Source organism: Garra rufa, chromosome 13 (assembly GCF_049309525.1).
Source record: "Garra rufa chromosome 13, GarRuf1.0, whole genome shotgun sequence".
Taxonomy (NCBI): domain Eukaryota; kingdom Metazoa; phylum Chordata; class Actinopteri; order Cypriniformes; family Cyprinidae; genus Garra; species Garra rufa.
Genome location: NC_133373.1, coordinates 17,700,302 through 17,727,990, shown reverse-complemented (window position 1 = coordinate 17,727,990; position 27,689 = coordinate 17,700,302). Strand labels below are relative to the sequence as shown.

Sequence of the window (27,689 nt, the reverse complement as noted above, 5' to 3'; positions counted from 1 at the left end):
TCTGAAACGTAACAGGTGCGACGAGAGTGTCAAAACTACAACTCCCATGATTCATAGATGTTTCCTGTTAGGCGGCCAGTTTAAGTTGCCATAGCGGAGGATGGCGGTGTCTTACATTGATCACACAAGATAACCGTTAAACTGCTTGGCACACGGGTAGGGGTGTGTGTGTGTGTGTGTGTGTGTGTGTGTGTGTGTGTGTGTGTTTTGTAAGTACGTTTCTGTAATTTTGCAATTTTGTGATTTGGCTGTGCATCATACACACGGACGCGGCAAGGAAGCAAGGAAAAGTTGTAAGCACGAAGCTAACTAGCTTGATATTTGAACGTCACCTCTGTGCCAAGTCGAGTGTTTACATAAAATTAATTATTTAATTTACTAGACCAGTTATAATCAGCCATAAACATTTAATTAAGCGGAATAGTTTTTCGCCGGTTGTAAAACACGTCTATCAGCTAGGCAAAGAGATAATGCATGTGTCAGGAGGACTGATAAAACTGGTTTCTGATTTCAGATTAGTGCCGTTTCTTATTTTCATCATTTGGCTCATGTCAACATGGACTCCTCCACTGAATCTGACACCTATGACAGACCCACGGGGCATCGATCGCGTGTGAAAAAGCGCCGAACGAGGCCTGACAGCAGGTTTCCCAGGGATACTCATGTATCAGACATATCAGACAAAATTGACACTTTAGCAAACACTCTACAAGTAAGCTGTATTTATTATTTGCTCTACTGTGTATAAGAGGGATAGCTGGGGTCTTTTAACTTCCAAGCTTGTGCTTTTGTGCAGGATACAAGCCGAAATCTAAACAAAGTGGATCGGATGTTGGGACAGTATAAGGAACACACAGATGACCAAGCTGAAGCAATGGCGACAGTGAGTATTGCTGTACAAAGTGGTATGGGATTGTCTCTGATTTCAGATAAGGGTGTTGTTTTGAGAGCATGCTCTGTGTTCTAGCTGAGGGAGAGCTTAGAGGAGTCCATCCAGCATCTGCAGGCAGAGCAGCTGAGGAGGTCCACTGATGGGTGGAGCGCCTCCCTTTCCACACTGCATAGCAGTGACCTGGAGGATGGCAGCTCTACAGGTACAAAACAGGCTATAGTTTGTCTAATTAAGTTAGTGGAAGCTATTATTTGTAATAATTAGGGATGCAACGATACCATTTTTACAAAACCGATCCGATCCGATACCAAAAATTCTGAGTATCGACCGATACCAGGCCGATATCAGTGGGGGTATTTTACCTTCAAGACTAAAGAATGTGTACAATTCACTTTGTCGTTAAGATTTCTTTGTTTTAGGTAAAAAAAAGATACATGCATGAGGGCAATCAAATTCATAAATTCATATTGAGATTAATGTTTTAAAAATAACTTTTTGAAAACAGAAATATTACAGATATAAATAATTGAACAGATCTGCCAGCAGATGGCAGCAAGACACTGATTTAAATACTGAATCATTTCATTCATTTGATTCGTTCGAACAGATGGTTCATTCGGGAATAAAGCAAGTGACTCTGTTTGAATGGGAAATTGAATCATTTCACTAGATTTGTTTAAAAACGCACGTTCATTCATAAACGAAACACTGCTGTGTTTGAATGGAGATGCGCAGCGGCTCAGTTGTGACTTGTTTCAGACTACTTTTGACGACGAAATAGAGCAAAATCAGGCAATAGTGTTCTAGTCAGACAATGTAAGTCATTTAATAATAACTTCTTATTTATTTAACTGCTGTATTAAACAATATCTCATTTACAAAGTATTTACAAAGAAAGTATTAAAAGCTGTCACTCTGTTCGCGAAGTCCTTGTGTTCTTTTGTGTGATGCTTTTGAAGATGCTTGATTAAATTTGTGGGGTTGTAATTCGAAACACTACTTCCACCTCTTGAAGCTTTGGCTTTGCAAATATTACTATTTGCAGTGCTACTAGCTGCTGTATCAAGAGTAAAATATTTCCAAATCAGGGACATGTTTACCGCGCTGAGGTAGACTTTGCATGTAAAAGTTCCCTCTGAACTCGCCTCTCACACTCACGTCACATGTGGTTGTGTAAGCAGCGCAACGTATTTTAAATGTATTTTATTTTTAAGGCAATGTTTTAAAATAATTGTCGTCTTGTATGAATTATTATTGTTTTTACAGTAGACTATTATTCCTTGCTATTTATTTAATCAAACTCTGGTAACGGTATCGAATCTGGATCGGTCACGCATCACCGATATCCGATCCATTCAAAAAGCTTGGATCAGCGTCGATACCGATCCAGAGTATTGGATCGATGCAACCCTAGTAATAATTCATGTAAATACATTATGTACAGTATATTCTTTAATCTTTCCCACTAAAAGTACTATTTTTTTGCCAATACATGCAAATATAACCAGGTATTATATTATATTATATTATATTATATTATATTATATTAGGGATGCACCGGTTGACCGGCCATAAATCGAAACCGGCCGGTTTTTGCATCTAACGCGCAATCGCGCGCAAATTTTTTCCGGAAGTGTGTACGCGGGCCGCAGCATTCGATTCATTCAGAAACATGTCACTTGTGTGGCGGTTTTTCGAAATCTGTGAGGAGGACGTGAAGATTGCAATCTGCAATGTCTGCAAAGGACAGCCGCTTTTCTGTGCTCGCTGAAGTTGCGCAAGCGTACCTGTCCTCGCCCTGCACAAGCGCAGACAGCGAACGTTTGTTCAGCTCAGCTTCTCACGTGACAGATGAAAAAAGAAACATGCTGCGTCCCAATTCGCATACTATCCGTCCTAAATAGTATTCGAAAATAGAATTAGTATGTCCCAAATCGTAGTATGTTCAAAAAAGTATTCCAAAGATTCCCGGATGGTCTACTACTTAACTTCGGAATTCGAAGTGCGGATCAATGCACACTCTAACGGCTGATATTGCCCACAACACATTGCGCGGTGAACGAGGATTCGATTAGAACTACAAACACGCATAAAAAGTTTTAAAAAACTACAAACATGGAGGATATGCATGACCAACGGACAGGTAGAGAAATGGGTTTGAGAGTGATAAATAATCAGTCTGTAACCTGATAAAAAATATTTTATTAATGTTATCCGCGTTATATTTCATGTGTAGCAACATTATGAACTTTTATAATGATAGGTTTGGTCATTAACGTTTAAAGGCATAATTATGCAACACAAGAGCAGAGTCCTCGGCATGAAAGACTCGTGAAATAACGTGCCTCTTCATTTCTCTCTAATACGGTAGGAAATCAAATTAAAACGCAATGTAGATTATGTTAACTGTGATGATTGACAGGGCAGTTTAAACAGTGACAGGATTCAGGTAACTAAGCAACAGAGCGTCCGTTAAAGAAGCAGTTATGTCGAAGTAGTATGTCCCAAAGACTGCCTACTATTCTGCTACATACTCAAAAGTATGTACTTTTTCTTTACAAAAAGAGTACATACTTTTAGGGCATAGTATAAGTAGGCGAATTGGGACGCAGTTAGAGACTCACTTGTGACAAAGCTGAGATGCTTCTTTTTGTAAAAAGCATTACTTTACTTTTGAAAACCCAAAAATAAAAGTCTGTTCTGTTAAGAATGATTATTATTATTTTACATTAAAATGCCTGTTGGCTTGCTGTTTTACTTTACTAAAAGCATGTTTTACTTATTAAACTGTATTTACTTTCATATTTTTTATTTATTATTTAATTTCAGATGTCAGATGCTATTGATTCAATAGCCAAAGCCAGATTGGCCTGTTAAATACTAAATAAACATGTTGTTTATGTTGTTTACTTGCATAACTTCTTGTTTTTGAAAAAATCGGAAATCGGTATCGGCCAGCTTGCTTGTAAAAAATCGGTATCGGAATCGGCCATGAAAAATCATGATCGGTGCATCCCTATATTATATTATATTATATCAGGGCTGCTCGATTATGGCAAAAATCATAATCACAATTATTTTGGTCAATATTGTAATCACGATTATTTAACACGATTATGAGTGGGCCCGAAACTTTATATGATTGATTAATTTAAAGATAGCAATACAACAGAAAAAAAGGTACAAATTAAACTTTTTTTTTTTTTTTTTTTTTTTTTGAAAATTGAATGTAATTGATTGAATGTAAAATAAAACAGCATAGTCTTCACTGTTAGAATTAAACATGTTTTGTTTCTTATAAAAACTACAAAAGTCCCTCCGTCAAGAGCATTTGAGCAAGTGATTTTCTCTTTGTCTTTTGTTGTTTGATTAACATTGAGCACAGAGACGGCAAACAGAATATTACTTGTGAATACGCAGTATTTTGACACATATTTGTATGTATTCACTGAACATTTGCTGTATCTTATTTCAAAGGCTGCACCCTCCATTTATAGTCCACATACATTATTGCGGCAACCTCATTTCAGAAATGTAACCATTATATTCCAAAGTAAGAATGAAATTGCAATAATTTACACTTATCGAGGAATAACACTACATTTGATAATAGTTACTTTTCTGAAATAAGACATCTTTAGTGTCAGTTTTGACTGTGCTGACTAGGCATGGGCCGGTATAAGATTCTGACGGTATGATAACCTTGGATAAAAATATCACGGTTTCACGGTATCACGGTATTGTAATTACTGCTCTACAATGTTATATTTAAATGTCTGGGTAAAAAAAACAAAAAACATTTTTTTTTTTTTTTTTAACTGAACACAGTATATTTTATTTTAGGAAACATATAGAACATTTTGTAACATGGAACATCAGGCAAAATAATTAAAATCAATAATTGAAACTTCTTAATTAAATTTAATTTCAGTCACTTCACTTCAAAAACAAATCCTTCTAAATGGAAAAAATGCAATCACTAATCAAAGCAAAAATATGACCAAGTTCCAAAAATAAAAAAATACTCAAAGACACAGGAGAGCCAGCGAGTGTTTTCTTTTTTCTTTTCTTTTTTAATGCTGTGATTTTGAAAAGATGTTAAAGGTACACTGTGTAATATTTAAGATGATCTCTAGACAGAGGTGCAATAACTGTTTTCAGGGGTGCATAAAGACCTTAATGAACCATTATGTTTTTATTAACTTAGAATTATCAGCTTGCGGAAAAAAAAACACTGACACAATGATGAACAAGTAACAGTAATATTCACAATAATATAGCTTTATTGAATGATTAAGTAAGTGTAATTCCTTAAATTACGTTTAAAAAGAAATCTCACTATTCGTTGCTGTCAAAAACGGCGTGATTTTAATCCTGTATTGGCTTCCGTAGTTCTGTAAAGGGAGGGGTTAGCGGTGGACTGTTGCAATTCACAACTTCGCCACTAGATGCCGCAACAATCTACACACTGCACCTTTAACGTAGCAGAAGACTTAAAAGCAAAGACGTGATTTCACTTTAACTTAATTGTTGTACTAATGTTCAATCACAGAAACGTAACGTTAGTACATATAGTCTGCTATTCCCCACTCTGTGTTGTGGGGGTTCACCTCCTTCGGCCATCCTGAGCTTTTATTACCCGAGTCTCACTGACTATGGACCACGTTCACAATCACAGACACGCGCCAGCCAGCAGTAACCGCTGGGGGAGGGGCTGCATTGTTTTCGCTGCAGGTACGCACACACACAGCCTAGTAGCGAGTCCTGCACTTTCACTTTGACGACAGAAAATGCACATATCATAGGAACGGTATAACTTTTTTTGTTTGCGGTTTTGAAACCGTGACTTTTTCAAACCGCGGTAAACCTTGAAACCGGTTATCATCCCATGCCTAGTGCTGACTTACAAATTGGATGAGAATAAAATTTGAACTGGATTAAGCTGGATGGTGGCACTATTGTTTTCTGTAGAGCTGCTTTACAACTGACTTGCATTTTGCGACATTGACACTGGTGACACTGCATAGAATTAGCTTTGACTCATGCTAAGTGACAAAATTGCTGCCGTTTGTTGAGTTAAATCGCTTCAGATTGATGAGCTTTACAATTATTGATCTGAACTGAACCAACACTGAACTGACTAAGGCTAAGTAATAACACTATCAGGGTTCGACAATAAGGACTGCCCGATGGCCCGGGGCCAGCGTGCGAGGCGCTCGGGACAGTAGACAGGATCATCACTGGCCCGATGCCTTGTCACTAAAGAATAATTTGCCTGCGACTGTTTGTCAAATTCGTGCAAATACAGTCTTAGAATCGAGAAACAGCTTGTGTTTTTAAGCCTTTAAATGCTACCTTCTCTGTGATGTCGCGAACACCATATTGCTTTTCTGTTCCTCTTATCTGATTGGATGTTGTAAGCACTGTTTTTTTCCGTAACCTGGTAACAACCAGTACAGCGAAGAGACGGCAACATAAAATTATGAAGCTAAAAGGAAAACGTCTGTTTCTAACTCGAATTTGCGACTAAAAATTACTATGTGCGACTGTGAAAAAATATTTAGGAGCACCATGTGCGACTGACCCCATCAGCATATTTGTGTTTGCGCTCAAGGGAGCTTCAAAGGTTTCTACACGTTTTTGCAACGTAGAGTAATGTATCACAGACATTTCTCACGAATCCTTTCATAAACAAAGTGTAGAGAGAGTGTAAATAAGAGACTGATTGTGCAGTAAGTTATAGAGAGCGCTGTTGATTATAATAGAACTTTGTGTTATCGCAAACTAAGATGAGTGACAACTTTTAATAATTTTTGTGGGAGTTTGTAAATGAGGTACTGATTTAATACAACAGTTAAATAAACAAGAAGTTATTATTAAGTGACTTGCATTGTCTGACTATAACACTATTGCCTGATTATGCTCTGTTTCGTCGTCAAGAAGTCTGAAACAAGTCACAACTGAGCCGCTGCGCATCTCCATTCAAACACAGCGGTGTTTCGTTTATAAACGAACGTGCATTTTTAAAGAATCTAGTAAAATGATTCAATTTCCCATTCATTAAGAGTCACTTGCTTTAATCCCGAATGAACCATCCGTTCGAACGAATCAAATGAATAGTATGATTCAGTAATTAAATCAGTCTCTTGCCGCCACCTGCTGGCAGATCTCTGTATTCAAAATTTTATAACATGAATTTATGAATTTGATTGCACTCATGGCACCTCTGAGTCAAATTAAACATATGAAAAGGTAAAAACAAAGGCAAAAAAAAAATAATCATGGACGACCACCGTAAAAACAAAAATTTTAACATATTCTGCTTAATAACACTCTATTTACTAATATTGTTTAATTTGTCGTCTTTGCAACAGCATTCCTTTAATAGGAGTCCTCCATTTATGTATAGTTAACTGCTGATCTAGGACCATCAACCTGAACATACTGTTGTGCATAAATTTACTTCATTACAATTATATATATATATTTTTTAATTGTCAATTGTATTTAAGGAAATATAGTTTTGTTTGGCTTTTGACACATTATTTAAAATGTGGCTAAGAAATAACTATTACATTTTTTTTTTTTTTTTTTTTTTTTTTTTTTTTTTGGTTGGGCCAGTATAAATTTTGGCAGGGCAAGTAAAAATCTGAACCACTGGCCCAATCGGGCCTGTAGAAAAAATCCTTAGCGTTGAACCCTGACTATTGTCATTTAGTTTGTCTTCATAGTTGATTTTCATCTTCTACATCTTCTGGAGGGCGCAGCCTTTAAAATGAGACACTGATGATATCTGTAAGCAGTACAGCAGTACAGTTCCAGATTTCTGTCTCTTGCCCTGTAGATAGAAGGCGCTATCTCCCCACGTCCCCTCTAAGAGATCATGGGAGTGTTGGCACAAGTAACAGAAGACGGTCTAGATCTGTCGGCGTGCGTTTCAGAGACTTTGCTCAAGCTGAAGAGCAGGTATGACTTGTTGTTATTTCATGTACTTTATGGTGGATGCAAACACAAGATAAGATTCATAACAAATGGTTTCAGTGCCAAAAAAAAAAGTTATTAAAACAGGTTCGACTTTTGGTCATAGAATGAAATAGTATTGCAATTATAACCATGGCTTCTTGGGGTTTATATATTTATATCCAGCTCATTTTGAGTGTATTGTATTTTGAAACATTTTATCTAGTAGTCATGAATGAAAATGTAATTAAAAAGGTATGAAAGTTCATTAGTAAAAAGATGTTGGGAACCCTCTGCACAATATAACATTTTACTTAAAAACAAAACAGTGATACATTGTAAATATGGTTGTCTAAGTCATTTTTTTAGCTGGTTAATCAGAAATATTTAGTTTTATATGCACTGTTGTCCTGCAAGCAGTAGTGGAAATGGCACAAATTCACTGGGGGGACTCTAAATTGGGGTTATTTTCAGATGACCTTTCAGATTTAATTCATTATAAAAAAAATTATTAATCTATAATAACATTAAACTTATTTAGCATTTCTTCTAAACCATGTTTTTTTTTTTATTTCACCCCCTTGTCATCCAAAATGTTCATGTCTTTCTTTTTTCAGTTGTAAATAAAATAGGTTTTTTGAGGAAAACACAAAAAATTGTTCTTTTTTATAATCTATGGTTCGTCTTGTCACTGTCATTCTGTTGCACTGTGGAGCTGCTGTCACTAAAACAAATTCCTAGTATGTGTAAACATACCTGGCAATAAAGCTCATTCTGATTCTGAAATAATGGATATGTATCAACGAGCAAAATGCAGTTTAAATGCAGCTTCAAAGGGCTCCCAGCTGATGAAGAAGGGTCTTATCTAGCGAAACGATCGGTTATTTTAAAAACAAATTGACAATATATATACTTTTTAACCTCAAAACCTTTGTCTCGTCTCTGCGATGCACATGCGTAGTCTGTGTGGTCCGGATTAATACAGTTAGGGTATGTTGAAAAACTCCCATCTCATTTTCTTCCCCAACTTTAAAATCCTACATCGCTGCAGAAGTACTGACCTAGTGTTTACAAAGTGAACATACATTGAAGATCAAACGCCCTTTACAAAAAAAGGTAAAACAGCATTGTAGGATGATTTTGAAGTTGAAGACAAAAACGAGATGGGAGTTTTTCAACATAACCTAACTGTATTGACCCGGATTACAAAGACTACGCATGCGCATCGCAGAGACGAGACAAGATAAGCATTTAAGGTTAAAAAGTATATAAATTGTCAATTTGCTTAAAAAATAACTAATCGTTTCGCTTGATAAGACCCTTCTTCCCAGCCGCTTTGTAAATGTCATGTTGTTATAATGCTTAGATAAGGTACACACACAAATATGGTTGAAACATTAGCTAAGTATTTTAATTGATCAGCATTGTGCTGGCGAGATTAGTTTGTGCTGCACTGTAGTCCGGTGCCGCTAACAAACACTGTCATGTCACGTCTATCAACTGTTTATTGCTGTAGGCATGCATAGAAGAGATGTATGCACTACGCCCTCTTCTTAAGATGGGGTGGGAATATGCAGCTCATTTCCATTTTAAAGTGTTACACACCAAAAAAAAAGATGCTCGGTACAGTTGACTGATCTGTCACTGCTCCGATGGGGCCACTAATGCGTCCTAACGAAAGTTTATCATTTGCACGTTTTTGAGCCTTGCCTATTAACATTCAAATGATTTTACACCATTCAAGCACAAGACAATGTAAAATAACTCAATGCAGTGCTTCAGTACAAGCTATTTTGTGCGACACAGAGCACAAGGCACATTCACTTTCGCTCATCTCTGCCAATGATGTCAAAACACATAATATCATGGTGAATATAATGATGGTGAACAAACTGTTGAGAAATAAATCGAATGTGGATCATTAGCTAATGGATTTGTGCATTAAAGCAGCTGCGTTTACCAGCTGCTGACTGTCTTTAATGTTAATCCATCGAGAAAATCACTTGTTATTCTTATATGCCAACAATCCCCTGACAAATTCTGAGTACTGGACACCATACTTGATTATGAAAATGTTGGGACAAGTTGGCTATAAGAAAGCTTATATTAGCTATGTGTGTCTGTAGCTTGGTCCAATTGGTATTCGTTCACTTTGATAGTAGTTCTCAGAGTAATATGACACGTTACACACTACTTTAGTTTTTTAGCTCCACAGCTTATAAAAATGTAGTTCTGTTTTTTTTTATAGCTTGTTTACTAGGGATGCACTTATCCACTCATCCCCAGTCACTGGAATAGAAGAAAAAGACAAGACCTTTAAGAGGGAACTGTAATGTAGCCTAATAAAATATATTTGAACCAAATGTATGGCCTATACCAGGGGTGGCGAACTCTGGTCCTGGAAAGCCGAATGACGTTCACCACCCCTGGTTTGTAATGTTAGTATAGGCCTACTTATTTTTTTTTATTATAGCTTGTGCTAATTAATAAATTACAAAAACATTGTAAAAATAAAAAAATTACCTTTATAAAAGAAGGTCCTACTATTATCGCTTGGATTACAGCATCACATGCCTTAATGTTGAACGCAAGTTTTCTCCAATAAGGGGAAGAGGGTGGCAGAATGTTTGATGAATTACACTACAGCACTTAAATTATTGTTCGGACTGGCAAGCAGACAGAGTGTCAATCAATGCATTGGAGAATACGGTGAACATAAATGTAAACAAAGTTGCTTGTCTGCTTAGTACGTCTCCGTCATTTTCTATTTTTCATGCTGCCATAACTTGAGCCTGCTTTTAGCAGGTGTGCAGTCACTGCTGGTGTTTTTTCCAATGATACTTTGAGTATCGTCTCAGTTTATTACGTGAACACAACAAAACGTGATCGCAGAACAATCAGGAAAAGAAGTCATTCCATGCAAATTTTTAAGTCATAACATGTACATTTATATAGTTGGCAATGGCGATCTCAGCAAAAATATCAGTCATAAATGCAACCATTTCAGTCACAGTCTGGAGCCCTGTTTCATATGGTTTGTTGTATAGCTAGCTTTGCCCGCATATATGTATAACCCTGTGTTTTCTTTTGTATTGCCCTTGTGTATATATAGCCCTCTGTATTGGTTGGTTATCGTTGACGTTGGCACATTGTGTGATTTGTGTGAAGACTCTAGTGCCCTTCTGTGCATTTGGACTATTACTTTGGAAAACATCTATTTAGAAACTCCATAACAACACTATGGCAAGCACCCACAACATCCCAGCACAAGCAAGCACCACTTACATCTGATTCCTTGTGTTACTCAGATTCACTCATTGCATCAGTCCTTCAGAGACCTGCAGAGTGATCAGCTTCGGATGGGCGATGACATTGATAGAGAGATCAGGAGAAGAAACAGGTACTTCAATGTTTCTACCTGTCTAAGGTATTTTGTTTATATCTGGTAATAAATACACTCATACACTCTGTTTTGTGCTAAATATGTGTGAAAATACACTTATAGACGCTATGTTTTGTGTTTTCTGCCCCTCAAAAGGAATGACATAGCAACCAAGAAAACATTAGAGAATCTTGAAGGCCACATAAAGGCAACACAGAAAGAAGAACCTGTAAGTGCTGCTAATGTTACACAGCATTTTGTGTTCACTTTTATTTCTTTTAGTTGCTTGTTGTCAGAGACTACTTTTCTTACTTCCCGTAATAATGCAGTTGTTGTGCTGGGCTTAAATTAGGACCTCTCTTTTGTCTTGCTGTAAGCTGAGTACAATTTCTAAGGAGTCCTGTTGTACAGAACATGACAGACGGAATAACAGCAACTTGCTCTAGCTGAGCAAGGCTTAAGATTTAATGAAGGTCCAACAGCACATTGAGTCAGTTTTGAGTTGTCTGGTGTGTCTTAGGTCTCGTTACGGGTGGAGAGACGTCTGCAGGAGATTGAGGATGAGATGTACTCGGGGTGGCAGGTGCTTTCTGAGAGACATCACAGAGAGAAACCAAAAAGCACGTCTGGTGAACTGCAGGAGGTAGAATGTTAAACTAATGCAAACGGAATGTTATTTATTTGCTAATATTTTAAAGGGGTCATATGATTACAGTTAGGGTTAGTTAAATGTGATTGATGTACCTTGTAACTCCCTCCCCATTCCCAAAATTTAATAAAACCAACAACTTGATCAGAACTTTTGCAAGTTTCTGATGTGGGAAACCCAAATACATATTAATATATCACCATCCACAGATCATCAGATTCAAGCCGATCTTCTATGCCAAAAGATCAAGGCAAATCTGATTCATTCCTTTAATATGCATGAAGTTAATTTATTAAGGACAGTGATCATTGTAGTCTGATCTTTACTCTTTTAACCCCTGCATAGTGCTGTTAAAGGATGGAAGCGCATGTCATAATGCACTGTTTATAATTTCATAAGGCATTATGTAAAAATACAGATTATTTGAAGTTTAGAGAGAAGATTTTAGTTTAGAAAGCCTAAATTAAAACTAAAACATCAAAAATAAAGGAAAATTACGTAAAAAAAATGGATTTGTCACTGCACTCACTTGCTATCATTTGTCTTGACATTTCAGCTTAATGTGTTATCAGGGGAAATCAATGTTAGAACCAGTGATCTGACAAATTTAAAGCAAGGTCATGCTGTGCTCCTTCCAGGAGGGGGCAGTATCTGCCTGTGTTTGCAGTCCATTAACAATTGCCCTATTTATTCGAGAGGTGACTGATGAATGGAGCCTCATTTGCATCTCTCCATTGCAGTTTGCTAATGAAAAGGCAGTGTGCCTTAGGCCTAGAGAAATAATGCATTTGTTGCGAAATTACGAGAAACAAACAAGACAAGCAAATCAGGACAGATAAACAAACACTTAGTCACCAAAAAGCTGTTAAGACATTGTGCCGCTCTTTTACACACCCATATAATCTAGACCGCTGTTAGAGCAGTGAATGATGTCACTGCAGCATTTCACAAAGTGATTTTACACTAAGAAATCCTTCCTGAAAACACATACCTAACATAAAGACAGTCATTTAATGACGTTAGTTGCATTGTCTGTGGCTAGTGTGATATTATTTGTGGTCTGTCTTTGATAAAATGAATCATATTAATCATGTTTCCTCTTCTGTAATTATGCATCTCACTTATAGTTTGTCATCCTGATGATAAATAGCATTCCAGCTGTTTCTTACAAAAACCACATTCTGCAAATTCATTTTGTGCTCCATATGCATTCTGGGTTTTCACATTAAATGGCATGTGGCACAGAATATATGTTACCATTACAACTTAAAGGGTTTTACTTTGAAATCAAAAAAGTAAATTAAATGTGCTCCAGTATAAGTTCTCCCCGTTGTTTTTCAAACTCAACTTGTACATTACATCTTCTTTATATGCAAACAGTGGTCTACTGAATGCTAATTAGTGCTGCTTTCTAAGGCAAGCATGATAATTACAACTGCTTATAATAAGGGATATGGCCGGGCTGGGAAACTTTGTTCCTTAAGGGCCACTGTCCTGCAGAGTTTAGGTCCAATCCTATTCAAACACACCTGAACAAGCTAATCAATGTCTTCAAGATGACTAGAAAGCTACAGGCAGGTGTTTGAGCTATACGTGGCCATTCTGGCTTCCAGACTCATCCGCATCCAGCTATTTTTAGCTATACAAAATGGCTGTCTAGGTAATGAGGTCTTCGCTAAGGAGGTCTCTAAGGCTCATCTAGTTGACATGGTCTCCGCTGACATTCAAGGCTGTCATCTCTAGGTGCTGATCCACCATACGGACTGGATCCGAGTGGCTGCAGTGACAATCTGATCTGGATACAGACTGGGTCTGGGTGGCTACGGTGACCTCGGAATAAGAATGAAATGGACTAATATTAGCATAGATGCAATTCTGCTTACGATGTAACAAGTACATCGGGTGTTATAGGAAATGTTCTCTGTTTTTGGTTGACCTAATTCAAGCAGCCTAACAATCCTTTAACGGATTTGAATGAAATGTGTTACTGTGATATGTGTAAGCCTGTTTTAAGAGATGGGTCTTTAATCTAGGTTTATACTGACAGAGTGTGTCTGCCTCCTGAACAATGTTAGGTAGATTGTTCCAGAGTTTAGGCGCTAAATTAGAAAAGTATCTGCTGCCTGCAGTTGATTTTGATATTCGAGGTATTATCAAATGGGCAGAGTTTTGAGCTCGTAATGGATGTAAAGAACTATAATGCGAGAAGAACTCACTCAAATACTGAGGTGCTAAACCATTCATGGCTTTATAAGTATAAGTAAAATGTATGATGTTTAATATGGAGTCAGTGCAGTGTTGACAGAACCAAGTTAATATGATATTCCTGGTTCTAGTAAGAATTCTAGCTGTTCTTCGAGATAAGCAGTTTGTGCTTTAGACATGAATGAGGTTGAGGAGATGTTTTTACATTACTAGTCTACGCAAACAGATTTTTTTTATAAGGAACAATGGGTTTGCAAAAGTTGTCAAAGTCATCAAAATGGTTTAAAGTTTAGATCTACATGTTTCGCTACACTGCTTTCTTCAGGGTACCTTTACACTTGCATATTTAAAAAAGGTGCCCAGTAATAAACAAACATTATTTGCCTTTTATTACTGAATACATTTTACTTTCACATGCACATTACGCTCATATTATTTGTAGATGCTTTCTTTTTTTTTTTTTACTTTCTTATTTCTTATTATTTCGTGTCCAGAAAGTCACATAGAGCAGGGATTCTCAACCGGTGGCCCGCGAGATGGCTTAAAATTAAATTAAATTTTATCCTAAAATGGTCAAAGCACGGCCTCTTTCGTGTTCTGTGATTGATTGCTTTGGACTCGGCGCAGCAAGCCTCGTCATCGCACTGTTAAATACAGACTGAACGGCAGCTCGGGCTCAAAACTTTCAACCGCGGCACGCAAACATCATCAGAGACCTGCAAGGGACGGATTTTTTAGTCCCGCTCCTGCAGAAATGTATGTTATTTTGTCCCACTCCCACCAGCAAAAGCCCACATAAAAGTAACCTATACCCCCGCGGAAAAACGGGTCTCTACTTCATCTCTTGACTGCATGAAACAAACCCTCGCACTTATGTAAAAGTAAAGACGATCAGAGTAATAGTAACAATGACACTCTTGCATATCGGAGTCTAGGCACGCATAAGTCCGCTGTTGATTCATGAACTAGTCATGCTTTCGGAGCTCTGATCCATAGTATTTTTGTGTGAAATTTCAAAATATTTGCATAGTTGTCAAAATGAATGTCTTGTGAGTGTTTTATAATGGATGCTCACCCATAGAGGTGGGTCTTGTAAGGGCCAGTTGTGTTTATGCACATATGAGCACCTGCATCAACAGATATAGTATGTATTTGCTGTATTTTTCATTTGTATGTTCATTTTATGTTCATTTTAATGGATACAAACAGTAGATATTCGGTCAGTCCAGTTCAAATGGACAGGTTTAGTGAGTGGTATTTTGGCATCTCCCTGTTGTTCTGTTTGGCAGGTTCACTTACTTTAGAAAAAGTACTCTGTAGTTGTTTAGAATGTCTGAATTAAAGAATTCAGGAGCTTTAAATATATATATCAGAGGTCGCCTTAACCGAAAATTTTCCGTCATTGACGGAATTTTTTTATCAGTGACGGAAAAATCTGAAGGCTGTCCGTCACTTTGACAGAATACACCACACAGAGGGTAATCTATTGTAATTTGTAACTGTACCCTGCTGAAAAAAAACAGCTAAAACCAGCCTAGGCTGGTTGGCTGGTCTTAGCTGGTTTAAGCTGGAAATGGCTGGTTTTAGCTGGTCTCCCAGCCTGGCCAGGCTGGTTTTAGCTGGTCTCCCAGCCTGGCCAGGCTGGTTTTAGCTGGTGGTTTCCCAGCCTGACCAGCTAAGGACCAGCCTGGCCAGGCTGGAAAAATGGCCAAAACCCCTCTAAAACCAGCCTGCCTCCCAGCTATGACCAGCTAAAACCAGGCTGGTTGACCAGCTAAAACCAGCCAACCAGCCTAGGCTGGTTTTAGCTGGTTTTTTCACCAGGGTAGTTCCCACCCCTGTCCAGTTGGTGGCAAATGCGCTCCAGTGTTGCAGCAGAGCACGTTATCCAGAACAAAAATGCGTTTGATTACACACAGGCCAGTATCACTATCCAGTTAAGGCTACAGCGATCTATCACGCCACATTAAAGAGCGCCAAAACGGTATTTATTACTTGAATTTTCGAATTAAATGGACAGAATTTGAAATCTGACACTTTTTCATATTGAAAGTAACAAATGAGGCACGCTATGTAGCCTACTCTTCACAAACAGCATATACAGAAAGATCGTATTGGATTTAAGAAATATTAGTCTATAAAAATTAATCGAGTAATCGATTTTTTTTAACCCAGTCCTGCATGTTTTGTTGTTTTTGTCACTGCTGAGTGTGGTATTGAACACGAAAAGTAACGCAGTTTCTGTTCATCTGTTCTCTTCATAAATAAATGCGAAAACCTATACAGTATGCTTGCATTGTATGTTCATTATTAAAAATGAAAATTTGAACAAAAATAAAAGCAATTAAATGTATTATTATAATATGAAAATTAAAATGACGGGTAATAATAGATTATGACGGAATTTTTACCACCCTGTCCGTCAAAATGACAGACAACGAAAAAGTCTAACGCAACCTCTGATATATATATAGTGTATAGTCAAACCACATTTCACTGACAGAAAAGCTCAAGTGCTACATTTTCTCCTAGGGATTGTGAAAAGCCATCTATCAATCCATCTGTTGTAGTGCTAGTTAGTGGAGTAGGGGAGGTTAACAGAAAGGCTACTAATCTTTTTTTTTTCCATGTCTGCTATACTCTTTGTCCTCAAAGGCTTTGAGAAGACATGGCACCCAAACCCCAGAGGCTGATGAGAACTTCAGAAATAGACTGCAGAGATCAGAGAATGAGAGAAGCAAGGTGTGTGTGTCTTTGATATTATCTTCAATTATCTTCAATATTACTAGAAGTAATCCAAGCTCTAAGCACCTCGAACGTGTTTACTGTGAACTGGGCTGCTCAAAACACTTTTTTTATGAGACATGTTTTCACTTAAAACAAGCAGTACAACTACAACAAGTGAAGAATAGACAGTTGTCACTTTTTTTTTTTTAAATAATCGTGTCATTACCATTTACACAACATTATCAAAAATACAAAACAGCAAAATTCACTTGCAGGTTGATAAAGGCCATGACCAGATCTTGATTCCGAAATGTATGATAAATGGTGTTTCAGAATTTTTTTGAGACATTTGGCAAGTTAACAAGAAATCCTGAAGTGAATCTGAGATTTATCCAACCCTAAATTTTTGGTAATTTTACAGCAGACACTCTCTTCTTGTTGGCATCTCACTAGCTGATGTTCAGTCTTTAGCTTCTTTTACACAGATCCAGAGGAATCAGAGGGAGATTATGTGGGCAACCATCTCTCTCAGAGATGGGCTTTTACAGGCCATTGGCTCAACTCCCTGCAGAAATAATGGTTTTGCAGACTCAAACACAACTTTCAACTTGAGTGATGTTATTGGAGGCAGACATTGGTGACATTGACCAATGAGCTTGAATTTATACAGATGCAGCAGGAGTTGGAGAAACTCAAAGAGCAGCTGGACCAGTCAGAAGGTGGACGAGACATCCTTCTTCAGAAGGTGACCACTTCGTCCATTGATTTGTGTTTTGCTACAGCACTGACTAATGCATAGATGTTTTCATTTGTTCATCTAACAATTTTAATTGTCGTCATTTAGTCACCCTGATGTTACTCTCACCTGTTATTCTAAACCTTAAGTTTTCATCTTCAGTGGAACACAAAAGACTGAATGTTGAATTTAGACCACTAGTACAGTGGTTCTCAATCCTGGTCCTGGGGGATCCCTCCTCTGCACAGTCCTTAAACATTGTTTGTCTTTGATTGAATACATTTACACTACCAGTCAAAAGTTTGGACACACTTCCCCATCAAAGAGAATGGGGAAGTGTGTCCAAACTTTTGACTGCTAGTGTATATTGGTTTGGAACTAGATAAGGGAGGAGTAAATAGTTGACAGTTTTCATTTTTTAATGTGTGGGTCTCTGCTGTTGGCCTGCAGATGGATGACATGCGTTCACAACTTCTGAGTATGGAGAAGGAGCGTTTAGATTTGCAAAAAGAGTTGTCTTTACTCCTGTCACAGCAGAGAAGTGGAAGGAGGCAGCAGGAGAGAGGAGTCACAGGCCTTGACAGCGGTAACATATGTTGGGTGAAGTTCAAGTGTTTTGTCAGTTGTATACTGTTTAAGCACTATTTTAATGTGTGTTTTCCCCAGGACGCACAGCGCTGGAGAAAGAGGTTGAAGACCTGCGTGTGCAGTTGGGTAGAATCAGTATTTCTACTGAGGTGGAAGACCTGAAAATAAGCATAGAACAAAAAGAGAGAGAGAAAACTCAGCTCGCTTTCCGAGTCGAGGTTTGTGTGTTTGATATTGTTTTGTGCAAGTGCTCAACAGATTTGATTTAATCTCTGGTAAGCTTTCATTTTTTTAAAATGATTTCATTAAAGTGCAGTGAGAGAGGAGACATGGAGGAGCTGTGTTTGTGTCCCAGAGCACAGATTGCTCCAGCCCCAGTCCTCTGCGTATATTCTGTATATATACAGTGCACAGCATAAATGAGTACACCCCCTCTGAATAAATATAAAAGATGTGTGTCTTGATCAGTAATATAATATAAATAATGGAAAGATGGCAAAATTGAAATTATATATGCCAATATTTTCAGTAAAATAAGTAAATTAGCCATTTTTTTTGCAGAAATGAGTACACCCTAGATTTAATACAGCAAATGTATAATATTCTAGTACTTAGTATGTTCTCCAGAACTTTAAGTACACTGCTCTGACCCTTTTTTGGCACTGAGTGAGAACTACAAGTTCATGACATATTGTCACATTTGTCCTGTCCCCACATCTGATTGTCTCTACAGAATACCCACAGGAGCTTAAGAGTGTTAACATTGGGTGAAATACATGTCCACTAAAGTATTGTCATATCGGAAGAATGCATATTATCATTATCATGTTGAAAAAATGGCCAACAACTCAGGGAATGAGGAGAGGGTAGCATCTTCTGTTTCAAGTTTTTTTGTGTTACATCACACAGTGGTGTGCTAATTCATGAAAGCGTTGATAAAGCACAACTCTCTCACAGCACTCATACATCCCTCTATAAGAGCTTTACTACCACTAAATGTCACTTTGGGAACCAGGTACTTCCTACCAGAGTCCTGCACGGGTCTTGTTTGATAAACCCACACCTGCCCCACAGTAACTGACAGAACACCCGACACGTTATCTGCCAGCAGCACTAATTTAATTCCGTACCCGACCCGACCCGTTTGACATTAAAACCACGACCTGAACCACACCTGCATTAATTCTCCTACATCTGGTAGACACTCCTTTATTAAAACCTTTACGGCTCTTCGCAGCAGGTGCCGCCAAAAATAAAAATTTTCTGAGCTCATGGCGGAGTGTTGAAAACATGATGAAGATCATTTAAAATATAATGGAATTCCCAAAATTGTATTATCCATCAAAAATCCTTTACAGAGATATAAATTATGGAAAAACCCAGAGCATGTGTGCACGAGTTGGTTTACCAGGTAAAAATACAATTACTGTACGTGTAAAATGTCAAAGTTAACTGTGTCAGACGTGAAAACTACACTAGTCATTTTCCTATAAAATAATAAATGGCAAATAACATACTATTTCTGTTTAGTTTTGTTTATTTAATTTAATAAAATCAAATGTGACCTTGTTTGTAACTACGTTCGCTCCGAGACCACGTCACAAACACTCATCACTAAATGAAAACTTAAAGTGAAGACCTGATTATTCTTTTAGGAGCCTTGTAACAAGTCAACAATTGCTTTTTTAAATATTGGTTTTATATCTGCTATGTTTTCACGCTTAGAACAATGATTTGGTATTCATCTTGTACCACGGTCCTCTTTTATGCTAAGAAATAAATCCCCTGACAGTTCTTTCTTAAGTGGTTTCATTGTTGTCAGCATTGTTGTAAGTCTGATAATGATTCAGTGGGCTAACACATTTAATTGTCAAGAATTTGCTTATCTTTAACAGTTTTAGTTCAACATACTTACCTGTTGATCAAAACTTGCCTTAACCTTACACCAGAAATTTTTATTTAGTTTAATTTAGTAGTGTTTAGACTGACACTTTATCTCACAGAGTAAGATGCAGCCCGTATCAGCGATATGCATGGTTGTTTATTGACACCAGAGCTACCTACTGTAGCCAAAGCACAATAAACTCATTTAGCATTTTCCAAGGGCCATATTTACAAAAAATATAGTTCTGGCAATCCATACTCTGGTCTCATGAGTCCAAGTCAGTCATTTCAGATCTAACAGCATCCAAAATGTTATGGTGTTGCTAGAGGAGTACAGTGAGAAGTTCCCGCAGTGATGTTTAGTGGTAGTAAAGTTTGTATATAGGGTTGTATGAGTGCTAAAGGTGTGAGGAAGTTGTGCTTTATCAATGCTGCCATCAATTCACACACCACTGTGTGATGCAATACAAAAACCTGAAACAGAAGATGCTACCCTTTCCTCATCCCCTGCATTGTTGGGCTTTTTTTCAACATGACAATAAAGATATTCATTCTCTGAATATGAAAACCTTTCAGTGGACATGTATTTCACACTTACCAATTTGGATGAAAAACAAGTTCCTCTTTCTTATTAAATAACACAAAATATTGGAATACATTTCTCGTATATAATAACATTTTAGATATCTGCTTTGATCTTTTATTTTCTTTTTGTTCATCCATTTTTAGGGCCCGAGCACCGATGGTGTGAGGACCCTATTGGATCTGCTTCGTTTATTATTATTATTATTAGGGCCCGAGCACCGATGGTGTGAGGACCCTATTGGAATTGCTCCGTTTATTATTATTATTATTATTCTCAAAATGAATCGCATTTTTGAGGGCCTAAACATACCCGAAAACTCATGAAACTTTGCACACACATCAAACCTGGCGAAAATTTACGTCTGATATGGGTTGCAGAAGTGGGTGTGGCAAAATGTCTCGACAGCGCCACCTTTAGAAGTTCAGCGGTGTGCGCTTTCAGCTGTGATTCACGTACATGCACGGAAATCGGGACTCACATGTAACACACCAATACCTACAAAAAAGCCTCTTGGAGCAAAATCCGGAACCCAACAGGAAGTCGGTTAATATTAATATTCTCAACAAAATTTGTGTCATTTTTGCCATTTTCAGGTGTCGTACTTGAACGAACTCCTCCTAGAGATTTATTCGGATCAACGCCAAATTTGCTGAGTCTAGTCTAAAGCCCTTTGTGACGTTAAATTGTGAAGATCTAGAGTTTTCATTGGAGAGCGTGTCCATGGCGGCCTCGCAAATTTCGATGTTTCGCCATGAAAAAGGAAGTTGCTATAACTCAGGCATACAATGTCCTATCTGTCCCAAACTTCACATGTGTGATGACACTCCTGACCTGATGACATCTACATGCCCATATTCAGTTTTACTCATAGCGCCACCTGCTGGCAACAGGAAGTGTCAGGCTGTACTCTGCAACAAACTCCTCTAAGAGATATAATCAGATCAACACCAAAATCGGTCAGTCTAATAAAAAGGCTTTAGCGATGTTAAATTGCGAAGATCTTGAGTTTTCGTTGAAGGGGGTGTCCGTGGCGGCCTGACAAATTTCGAGGTCTCGCCATGGATATAAAACTTGTTATAACTCAGCCATAAAATGTCCGATTTGCCTCAAACTTCACATGTTCGATAAGAGTCCTGGCCTGAACCAATCTGAAGGCCAATATTCTATTATAATCACAGCGCCACCTGTTGGCAACAGGAAATGACTTGTAGCAAACTCCTACTAGAGATTTAATGATATCAACATTATATTTGGTCAGTCTGATCTAGAGGCCTTAGAGATGTTAAATTGCGAAGATCTTGAGTTTTCGTTAAAGGGCGTGTCTGTGGCGCCGTGACAAAGTTTGATGTTTCGCCATGGACATAGAAGTTGTTATAACTCAGCCATAAAATGTCCGATCTGCCTCAAACTTCACAGGTTTGGTAAGAGTCTTGGCCTGAAGACACCTAAAGGCCAATATTCAGATATTATCATAGCGCCACCTGTTGGCAGCAGGATATATCATAACCTTCACTAACTCAAACATACCAAGGTCAATCTGCACCAAACTTCATATGTTTGATAATAGTGCCAGCCTGAACACATCTACATGCCAGTAATCAGTTATAGGCATAGCGCCACCAGCTGGCAGCAGGAAATTTGGCACATTTAAGTGACTTATGACATATTTCTCCTATTTTTACTGTATTAAAAGCATACTGCCCACCGTTCGCTGTTATCCTAAAGCCAACGGTCAGCGGTGAGCCTGTGTGCGAGGGCCCGTTCATCGCTGCTTGCAGCTTTAATTATTATTATTCTTCTCCAAAATGAATCGCATTTTTGAGGGCTTAGACATACCCGAAAACTCATGAAACTTCGCACACACATCAGACCTGGCGAAAATTTACGTCTGATATGGGTTGCAGAAGTGGGTGTGGCAAAATGGCTCGATAGCGCCACCTTTACACGTTCCGCGGTGTGCGCTTTCAGTTGTGATTCACGTACATGCACGAAAATCGGTACACACATGTAGCTCACCAATACCTACAAAAAAGCCTCTTGGAGCAAAATTTGACACCCAACAGGAAGTCGGTTATTTTTAATTTTCTTAGCAAAATTTGTGTCATTTTTGCCATTTTCAGGCGTCATACTTGAACGAACTCCTCCTAGAGATTTATTCGGATCAACGGCAAATTTGGTGAGTCTAATCTAAAGCCCTTTGTGACGTTAAATTGCGAAGATCTAGAGTTTTCATCGGAGGGCGTGTCCGTGGCGGCCTGGCAAATTTCGATGCTTCGCCATGAAAAAGGAAGTTGCTATAACTCAGGCATAAAATGCCCGATCTGCCCCAAACATTACATGTGTGATAACACTCCTGACCTGAAGACATCTACATGCCCATATTCAGTTATAGTCATAGCGCCACCTGCAGGCAACAGGAAGTGTCATGCTGTACTCTACAACCAACTCCTCCTAGAGATTTATACAGATCAACTCCAAAATCGGTCAGTCTAATATAAAGGCCTTAGCGATGTTAAATTGTAAAGATCTTAAGTTTTCGGTAAAGGGCGTGTCCGTGGCGGCCTGAGAAATTTCGAGGTCTCGCCATGGATATAAAACTTGTTATAACTCAGCCATAAAATGTCCGATTTGCCTCAAACTTCACATGTTCGATAAGAGTCCTGGCCTGAACAAATCTGAAGGCCAATATTCTATTATAATCACAGCGCCACCTGTTGGCAACAGGAAATGACTTGTAGCAAACTCCTCCTAGAGATTTAATGATATCAACTTTATATTTGCTCAGTCTGATCTAGAGGCCTTAGAGATGTTAAATTGTGAAGATCTTGAGTTTTCGTTAAAGGGCGTGTCCGTGGCGGCGTCACAAAGTTTGATGTTTCGCCATGTACATAGAAGTTGTTATAACTCAGCCATAAAATGTCCGATCTGCCTCAAACTTCACAGGTTTTGTAAGAGTCCTGGCCTGAAGACACCTAAAGGCCAATATTCAGATATTATCATAGCGCCACCTGTTGGCAGCAGGATATATCACATCTTTCACTAACTCAAACATACCAAGGTCAATCTGCACCAAACTTCATATGTTTGATGAAAGTGCCAGCCTGAACACATCTATATGCCAATAGTCAGTTATAGGCATAGCGCCACCAGCTGGTAGCAGGAAATTTGGCACATTTAAGTGACTTTGACATAATTTTTCCTATTTTTACCGGATTAAATGCATACTGCCCACCATTAGCTGTGTTCCAAAAGCCACCGGTCGGCGGTGAGCCCGTGTGCGAGGGCCCGTTCATCGCTGCTTGCAGCTTTAATTCCATTTTGTCTTTCCTTCATTCTTTCTTTTGTTTGTTTGTTCTTTGTTATAGCTTTGTTCATTCTGTCTTTTATTCATCATTTCTTTCATCTCTTTAGGCTCTTTCTGCAGATCTGGAACGACGTGAACAGCAGCAGTTGAAGATGTTGGCCCAACTGAAGCAGATCCAGTCTCGTTCAGAGGAAAATGTGTCAGAATGTGGCCGTCTGGAGGCTCAGCTGATCAAGAGCAAGAAAAGAAGAGAAGATCTGCGCTCTAAAGCTCAGGAAGCAGTCAGACAGTGGAAGACTAAGTGCATGAAGCTGGAGCGAGAACTTCAGGAAATAAAGGATAAGAGCAGAAAAGACACTAATAAAGATAAACAGGTGAGACTTCACAACGCGTGGTTGAGATCCAAAGTTAGATTTTTGCCACACTTTCTATGATTGCTAAATAAAAAAGAAAAAAAAAAGTTAAAAATATTTTGCAATATTGCTTGGCCATTATTAGGTTGTTGTGAGTTCTTTTGGGTTGCTTACTGGTAAGTGAAAAGAGACTAGGCTCTTATGATATTCTGTTACAGAGATATTGCCAGGGTCATTTTGCTAGGTTGTTTTATTGGTTGATGGTTGCTGCCACAGGTGAAACGAACCCACCCCTAAGTCTATTCAGACTGATGTTAATGCTTAGTCACCGTTTTAAATTGACTAACTGTAATACTGTATAAAATGTCCATGTGAACTGAAAACATAATTCTAGGCTATGCACTGCTGGTTTCAGTGCAAAACTACAACATTTAAAGGGATAGTTTACCCAAAAATGAAAATGATCCCATAATTTACTCTCCTTTAAGCCATCATAGGCGTGTCTGACATTCCTCTTTCAGACGAACACAATCACAGTTATATTTAAAATTGTTCTAGCTCTTCCAAGCTGTATAACTGCAGTGAATGGTGTCCCTGTTTTTGTGTATCCATCCATCATAAAACTACTCAACACGGCTCCGGGGTGTTAATAAATGCCTTCTGATGCGAAGAAATGTGTTAGTCTAATAAAAATATTGATTTTTAAAACTTTATAAACTGAATTCTCCAGCTTCTGGTCGATTAAGCAGGTGCGTTCACGAGAAGGCTTTCGACCATATGATGTAGGCGTAACTCCCCGGAGCTTACTCTCACAAGACGAGACTACACTCTGCTCCCCGGAGCTTGTTGCGCCCTTCGTTACACCTACGTTGTATGCTTGAACACTTTGTTTATTATTTTATTTAAAAAAAAAAAAAAATCAAAATTAATCAATTGCAAAAATGCTATTATTATTACTATTATAATTTATTTTATTTTTATAGCTATATTTGATGGGTCACACTATGTGCAATGTGAGCACCAAACCAAATCTACAAATTAATTTGTTCTGTTCTTCAGAGCAAAGAGAGAGAAGGCATTCTTGGCCAGCAGCTAGAGGGTGCACGCCAACAGCTGGCTGATGCTCTCGGACATCTCGCTCAGCGTGAAGAGGATGTACGCCGCTGTAATGTGGATCTTACTGAAGCTCGTTCACAGCTTGTCACTTTAGAACTAGAGCTCCAAGAGGCTCGGGAGGCCTTGAGAGGCCTGGAAGAGGAGGCACAGAAACAGATCTCCCTACAGGTCTGTATCCGAGAGGAGAATGTCAGGCTGCTTAAGCGTGTGGAACTCCAGGAGCAGAGGAAAGAGGAGGAGCAGAGATCTGTGTTGGATCTCCAGGGCTCAATCAAGAACCTGAGCACTGCAAGAGCTGACCTTGCTGCCAGACTGGCTCAGGTGGAGAACTCCAAGAAGGATCTAGAAAAACAGCTCGCTGCAGCTCAGGAAGAGAGCTCCTCTTTTGGACAACAGATTGAACTGGAGAGGCAGGTGCATCAGAAGGAGCTGAGCCACCTCCGAACCACCCAGCAAGAAGAAAAAGCTCAACAGGACAGAGATTTACATGACATGCTGAGCTTATATCAGCGAGAACGAGAAGAACTGGAAGCTCTCGTCAGAGACCTTAAGGTTTGAATATTAATCTCAGAACCTGTCTGTAGATGATAAAATAAGTAGTTTACCCCTAAATTTAAATTCTTTAATTGTTTACTCACCCAAATTTTGTAAAGTTGTAATTTTTTCCTGTGCAGGGCTTAACATTAACAAGACAATTGTTTGTCTGCTGGTCCAGGACAAACAAACAAACAAATACATAATAAAATTAGGATTTCAAATTTGGTCTTTTGGTCTTTACACTACAAAAACAAAACAAAAAAATCTTTAAACGAGGTACAGAGGCAGCATAAATGTAATTTATATATATATGTGTGTGTGTGTGTGTATACATACATACACACACGCACATACCCATACATACACACATACCCTTACATATATGTATGTGTGTGTGTATATGTGTGTATATATATATATATATATATATACACACACACACACACACACACATACATATGTGTGTGTGTATATATGTGTATGTGTATATATATATATTTGTTTATATATTTATGTAGTATATATTTTTTCTTTGAACTTTTCCTTTAACTGCTCTTATTTCCACATAAATTGCCACAAGTACATTCTTCATTCTAGATGAACAACAGACCCCATGGGCAGGTGCTGTCCATAGCTCAGACATAGCAATTTTTTGATGCCCTGCTTTATGCAAGGGGTTGTATTTTTGCTGAAGCTTGCTATAAGATAGAATATTTAAACCCGTTGTCTTGTTCATGGCCTCTATAGGATACTATTAGCAAGATTTTACCAGACAGCAAGATTATGCCCAAAATAATCTTAATGATGAGTGATTTAATGAAGAAAACAATGTGATAATATTGTTTCTTTGCTTGTGTAGTCGAAGGCAGTGGCCGATAGTGAATTGAGGAGAGCTCTGCAGCTGAAGCTGGACAAATTGAGGAATGAATGTGATAAACTGACAGAGCAGCTGAGCACCAGCGAGGAGAATCATGCTAAGGTCCTCGACAAATACCACACCCTCAAAAAAGAGCTGGATTTGAAGGTAATAGTTAAGACAATAGAACACACATAGAAACAAACACAATGAAAAAGCCATGTGTTCTCACAAGACATGGCAACACAAGAATATTTAGTAAGAACCATTAAGAGCTGCGAGTTTACACAAAACAAGACAACATGAAAGTATGCAGAAAATAAAAAACACAAGCCACATGTTTTATGTTTCTCTTAGTAGCTGTCCAATGTCGTGCCTGCACACATGTCAGTCTCTCAGATGGTGTCTTATTGTCTCCTTTGTAGGTAAAGCTAGCAGAGAGGGAGGATGAGAGGAGGCAGAGTGCAGAGCACTCCATGGTTGAGCTGCACGAGAGGGTCATGGGCCTCCAGACAGAGCAGAAGTCCATCCTCCATGCTGTAGAGACTCAGATTGACTCAGCCTGCCAGTTCTTGTCAAAAGAATCAGCCGCCAAGCTTGAAGTACCCACACACACTGCATTACACTACAAAAAATATACACTGCTATATAGTAAAAGTTGTATCCAAATGTTTATACTGTCAGAGTATGTGCTGCTTTTTCTGAAAAACGTACTTCACAATCACAAAAGTGCATTATTTACAATAGGGCTGTGCGATATGGACAAAAGAAACCTATCACGATTTTCTTGAACAGTATTGCGATTTCGATTTTAATCACGATTTTGACACAGACATGATTTACAGTGTGAATCTAAAACATTTTTTTTAAAGGAAAACAATTAGATCTTTATCAAAGACCTGTAACATGTCTCT

General features: G+C 38.3%; 1 protein-coding gene across 1 annotated transcript; it reads left to right on the top strand.

The window, feature by feature from the left end:
* The first annotated feature begins 73 nt into the window (after positions 1-73).
* LOC141348427 (centrosomal protein of 128 kDa-like) lies at positions 74-27,480 on the top strand. The gene is made up of 17 exons (XM_073852737.1): positions 74-156; positions 515-712; positions 797-883; positions 968-1,094; positions 7,737-7,858; positions 11,161-11,252; positions 11,391-11,463; positions 11,755-11,877; positions 16,744-16,830; positions 17,486-17,560; positions 18,002-18,137; positions 18,218-18,357; positions 24,021-24,287; positions 25,326-25,934; positions 26,779-26,943; positions 27,201-27,377; positions 27,460-27,480. Exons 2-17 carry the CDS (start codon positions 557-559, stop codon positions 27,478-27,480), a joined length of 2,457 nt encoding a protein of 818 aa, XP_073708838.1. The 5' UTR covers positions 74-156; positions 515-556.
* Positions 27,481-27,689: the final 209 nt, after the last annotated feature.